The 5,550-nt window shown below is 47.2% G+C and overlaps 1 protein-coding gene across 1 annotated transcript; it reads right to left on the bottom strand.

Annotated features, from left to right (window-relative positions):
* Window positions 1-527: 527 nt before the first annotated feature.
* LOC127309723 (putative laccase-9) lies at window positions 528-5,348 on the bottom strand. Its single transcript, XM_051340467.2, has 6 exons — window positions 5,225-5,348; window positions 2,823-2,932; window positions 2,519-2,670; window positions 2,102-2,346; window positions 914-2,011; window positions 528-760 (listed from the first exon to the last, which is right to left on the bottom strand). The coding sequence occupies exons 1-6, from the start codon at window positions 5,346-5,348 to the stop codon at window positions 630-632; spliced, it is 1,860 nt and encodes a 619-aa protein (XP_051196427.2). The 3' UTR covers window positions 528-629.
* Window positions 5,349-5,550: the final 202 nt, after the last annotated feature.

Here is a 5,550-nt window from a genome sequence, read left to right as displayed (position 1 = left end):
CAAACGGAAAACATCCGTGATTCTCGTAGAAAGCATATGGGTGGTTGAAACAAATGTGTGTCATCTGCGATAAATACATACAACTGTCTCAAACTTCATCCTATGCGATCTTACAAGTGTCTTATAGTCGGGTGTAAGAAAACATTTTGTGATGGCCCTTCCGCATCGAAAACGATTAGGGAAAGAAGACCGTGTGTGAAAGGAGGCTCTATCGCACACGTTTTATTCAACTATGCATCGCCCACCATTACATAGTAACGGTAAGGCCGGTTTACCGTGTGTGACTGACCATTTTAGCCGTGTATCAATCCATGTTATGTACTAGTCGGTGTAAACCGTGTTTTACCTGGAAAAAAAATGCATTTGCACAAGACACAATGACCATATCAAAATACAACTTGGCTACATTATTTCGAGATTGAATAACAAATATCAATTTGGAGAATATTACATCATAGAATGAAGAATATGTTCTGTCTTTCACCCAAAAGAAATAAAAAGAACACGAGTAATTACAAGAATCTCAACGCACCCGTTGATTAATCAATAAACCAACCAACCAAAACAACTATAAAATACTTTAAATCGTATAATGGGGTCACACCTGATACCTAGAAACCACAAGGAAATTAACACCTAGGCATGCCTGGAGGACGACGCATCATTTTAGATTGCAGAGCTTTGCCATCTTTCACGATGAATACAGTGTCCATTCCCCACTCCGAATGGCGCTCAAAGTGACAATGCATGAACCACACACCTATCAAACAAAGTAACCACAAAGTTACTAAACATTTCCATGTAACTCGCTTAAAAAATAAAGCAAGAATGTACTTAGAAACGGATTGCATTCCTAAAAGGGCTTTTATTTCAGAACGGATGTAATACTTGCCAAAAGCTAAAAATAACTCACCGGGATTTGCTGCTCGGAAGCGAATTGCAGCCCAACCAGCCTTCGGTACAGTAACGGTGTTCTGGAACGGTGGGTCAATCAAGTTATACGTGTCTGGGTCCGTGGTTTCGTTGAAGTTTCCGATCCCCCTCCCTACCACATAGAAGGCGAACCCGTGCAGGTGCATGGGGTGGTTCTCCGCGCCGAGGATGGCAGTGTCCTGAAACACCACCTCTACGACAGCGCCGTACTCCAGCACCTTCACCTTGGTGCCTCTCTTCGTGAACCAGCGTTCTGTGGGAAGGTTAGAGATATCGTCGGTGTAGTTGAAGACGAATGGCGGCTTGTCGGGGAAGTCCGCCTCATATACGCCCCGGACAACACCATAGTAGGCGTCGAGGATATCGATGGAGGGGAGGTGGAAGCTGATGTTGTTGAGGCTCGCCGCGAGGCGGTGGCGCTCTGGCCCCTCGCATGTTCCATTGCCCGTTTCACAGGGGAGCACATTGACGGCGAGGGTGATGAGCATGTGCTCGTCGACGTGCGTTGGCACGTCCACCGGGTGGCCCTTGCTGCCCAAGGACCGCAGCATTGCCGTGTACTCTAGCGATGCGTTGAGGTCGTTGATGGCCGGGAGGAGGATAGGGAAGTCTATCGTGCCAGCCCGTGCGTCTGCGTACTCCAAGATGGCTGTGGCGGTGCTGTTGTTGAATCCGATATTAGTGTTGGAAGCGAACGTCCGGGCCGCCATATAGTACCTGCCATTGGATGAACCGTTGGTGGCGCGGTCGGCCTCGAGGAGCGCGTCCACAGTCTGTCCCGGCGAGATGAAGATGTGATCGACGGTGAACGGCTTGGTGTAGCGGGCATCGGTGCCAACCACGGTGAGGCGATGCCCAGCGACGCCGAAGAAGAGATCGTTGGCGAGCCCCGCGTTGATGATCCGGAGCAAGTACGTCTTGCCGCTCTCCACGGGTGCCTTGAATGTACCCTTCCGTGAACATGGGAAGAGTTCTCCCGGCTGGCCGTTGATGGTGTTAGCATCTGAAATACTGACCTCGCCGCCAGTCCTCCTAGCCTCCTCAAGCAGCGAGTTGACGTCGGCATTCCACCACTCACCTGCGAATCGTAGTTAATTACTTGGGCTGCTTAGTACAACATGTTGCATGATAGTAAGTAAACCATAGATAAGTCGTCTAAGATCCATACTTAGGATGACAGGTATCTCCTTGTGCGGCTTCTTGAAGGGGAAGGTGGTGCCGAGCTTGGGGTGGATGACGATGGCGCCATGGATTGTGGTGCGGTCATAATCGCTGTGTGCATGCCACCAGAGCGTGCCTTCTTCCTCGGATAGAATGATCGTGTAGGTGAGGTTGGCGCCGGGCTGGATAGGACACTGCGTTATGTACTCCGGCCCGTCGTACCATGGGTTCCGAGGTTGGTCCACGCCATGCCTGCGCATGCATGCCATTGGAACGTTATTTGATCGGCAAATAGCTAGGTGAGAAGTAGTTCATTGGTATGTCTACACAGCGGTACCGCATGCATCACTTTGACGCATAGGTGAGGGGTTTTAATCTTCTTTTCGAAAAAAAATCAGAGCATGGTGCAGATCATCAAACTTACCAGTGGATTGTAATGTTTTTATTTCCTTGGTTGTAGACGTTGACGACGACTACATCGCCCTTGCGCGCGAAGATGGTGGGGCCGGGGAACTGGCCGTTCACGGTTAGGATGGTCTTCTCGTGGCAGAGCCTCGTGTAGTTAGCCTCCTTAATCTGCAGAATATTACACCATGTATATATACGTATGTCGATCATTAGATTTCATGATTTGGTATAAGCATATAAGTTTGAAAATAAATAAGCATGAAAGAATTCGCGAAAATATCCACACACACACAAAAATAGGGAACGTTGCATTGACTTACGAAGAAATCGTAGTGGTGATTCTTGGCGCCCTCAGCGGGGCCAACAACTGCAGCTCCAAGTGTTAGCACCACGCCAAGTAACCAAATCACCACGCTCATCGTCGCAAGACCTCGTCACAAGTCACACGCTATCGAGTGTGATCAAGTGTTCGGGATCAAGCAGAGCTGCGTGTGCTAGCTGCTGTTCGGACAAACTTGAAATGCGATTGGTGTCTGTGTGTGTGTGTGATGGCCATTTGGAGGCAGCTGCACGAGGTACTTATAGGAGTGAGAAAGAGTTCGATCGAGCACCGAGAGCTAGCTAGCTTTCAAGCCGGTCCACGACCAGGGTGCACATGCATGGATGCATGCATGGTGTTTGACCTTTGAGCTGGTCGAGTCTTCCTGTCTTCTCCAAACTGGATTTGCCGACCCGAGTCAGCCGCGCCGCGACGTGGAATGCATTGTTAGGGTGCTCGCCGTTGATTTATTATTCTGGTGGCTTTGTTGCTGCGACCCACCACGTCTAACAGTTCCCGGAAACCCACGACCTACATAGAACTGGTCAAGTTAATTCATTCATTCTAATAGGCGAGGTTAGGTTGGCTTACATATATATAATTCATTCTAATAGTCGAGGTTAGGTAGGAAACTACAGAATTCCTGTAGTGTATTATAGTTCATATGTATCAACTGAATTGGATTTCCCGTGGCATTACTATATATCGGCTCTTTCAAAGGCCCCCAATAACACATGAAAAGTTTTTGTCCGTGTGATACGGAACAACGGGTGATGTTCAATAATTTCAACCATATGCGCCTGGGCCGCTGCAGTTTTCGGAACGAGAATAACGTACATGGAAATGCTTTTGAGAGCATAACAGAAAATTCGCACACCGTGTGTAAACTTTTCGTGACATTTCCTTCAATGAGTCTGTCTCGTTTCTTCTACTCATCTCAAATGCTGATGAATTAAAAGTCGTGTATATTGTCTCCTGATATTCCGTCAACGGTCTACCTTCTTCGCCTTCCTCCCGTGCCACATAAGCGTCTCCTACGACTCGGATTCCTCGGCCGCGCTACATATCCGGCTACAGAGGAGGAACATACCCTCCCGACGACTAACCACCCAGCCAGCTACTCCCCCTTGTACTCTGGTTGGTTCTCCGCCGATGATGAAGACGCAAGAAATTTGGAGGTCGACTGGTAGCTCTAAATTATGTGATTTGTAGCTATGATTTTTCCCCGGGTTTCCATTTGTTTTCGCTGGTTTTGATCTTTGACTAACGATAATAGTGCGAAACAAAGAGACATTTTGCTTTAACGAGGCTTTCAGGTGTTTGACCGATTTGGCATTTTCACCCGAGCCTCCAGAGAACTTAACGACCAGGGATATGTGTGCATCCTGCCCTTAGCAATGCCCGTATGGGACGCTACCGCCTCCATGTCATTATAAAGGAGCAACTTCCGTGAAGGGACACACAATGAAATCAGATCACAGCTGTAACATCCCAAGTTTCAACAATAATAATCAAGAAAGAAAATTTCCCAAACTCAAAATTTGCAACAAACAAAAACTTTTTCTATGCATATAGTGCCACATATAGTTTCATGCATATGAGTGATTTTCTTTTGTGCAATTGCCATGATGAGTGTTAGTATGTTGATCTCTTGCTACTAAACCCTAAACAAGGATCACCTAACCCTAATTTAAGAAGAATAGAAGAAATAGAGAAAAAACCCATTTCTCACTCACATACAACTTAGGCCAAATTGCAAATCTTCAACAAAGACCACCATTGCTTGATCTCTTGCTTGTAGAATGTTTATATATGATAAACAAACACAATTTTATCAAAGAAACAAGAATTAAACCAAAGCAAATCTCAAAACATACATACATGTGATAATGGTCAAAAGTGACATTTATAAAATGTTCCCTACTTTTCCCCCTGGTTTTCTCTTTTCTCAAACTAAACTTGGTCAACCAGTGCCATGTCATCCAAGACCTTGTAAAGGTGAACAACTTTCATGTTGACCACCATTGCTAATGTTGACCAGGTTGACCAGTAGTGATTTGACAAGTGGTGATGTTGAAACAAAGTGAAGATAACCTCAAATTTGAAACTTTTCATTTCAACTCCAAAATGGATACCACCACCACCATTCTAACACAATATTTATATAAATGAGATGTACCAAAAAGAAATCCAAAATTCAACCAAAAGTTTCTTGCGGGCATTGTGCCGAACACCTTGCAGGCTCTGTTCCAGATTTGTGTTGCACCCTATTACATGATGGTTTCTTGCCTAAACCCACTTTAATTCGTGATGATCAGCTCCCTCTGCATCCCCTGCATCGAGCCTAGCCTTTGCCCTGGTCGTTTAAAGTGGAAAAGAGAGGAGAGAAGCACCAACCCGTACCATGCTGGCCACCTTTGGCATCTCTCTCTCTGGCCTCCATCTCAACCCATCTCCTTGTCCTGGAGCATCTCTGCAGCTCAAGGAACCTCACCATACACCGCCCTAGCTTGCCAAGCCACGGCATTGGCCAGAACGCGAGCGTCCAAAACCCTGCCAGTACATGCCCGTGCACGCGGTGACCGCGCTCTGGACGCGCCAGGACGCCATGCGATCGAGCGCCCTACTCCACCCCTGCAAAGACTACGCCTGCGTCGAGCATCGCCTCGCCACCCTCTACACGCTAGACAAGCTCCTTAGCCTGCCCCTGCACCGTCGCCGTCGTCCTC

Source organism: Lolium perenne, chromosome 6 (genome assembly GCF_019359855.2).
Source record: "Lolium perenne isolate Kyuss_39 chromosome 6, Kyuss_2.0, whole genome shotgun sequence".
Taxonomy (NCBI): Eukaryota; Viridiplantae; Streptophyta; class Magnoliopsida; order Poales; family Poaceae; genus Lolium; species Lolium perenne.
This window is presented reverse-complemented; position numbering and strand designations above follow the sequence as displayed.

Excerpts from the sequence above, each read along its gene's own strand:
- LOC127309723 (XM_051340467.2), bottom strand. The coding sequence starts at position 5,348 with ATGCCGTGGCTTGGCAAGCTAGGGCGGTGTATGGTGAGGTTCCTTGAG. Across the intron at positions 2,671-2,822 it reads ATCACCACTACGATTTCTTC|ATTAAGGAGGCTAACTACAC; the intron begins GTAAGTCAATGC and ends AATATTCTGCAG. Across the intron at positions 761-913 it reads CTTCCGAGCAGCAAATCCCG|GTGTGTGGTTCATGCATTGT; the intron begins GTGAGTTATTTT and ends TTTGTTTGATAG.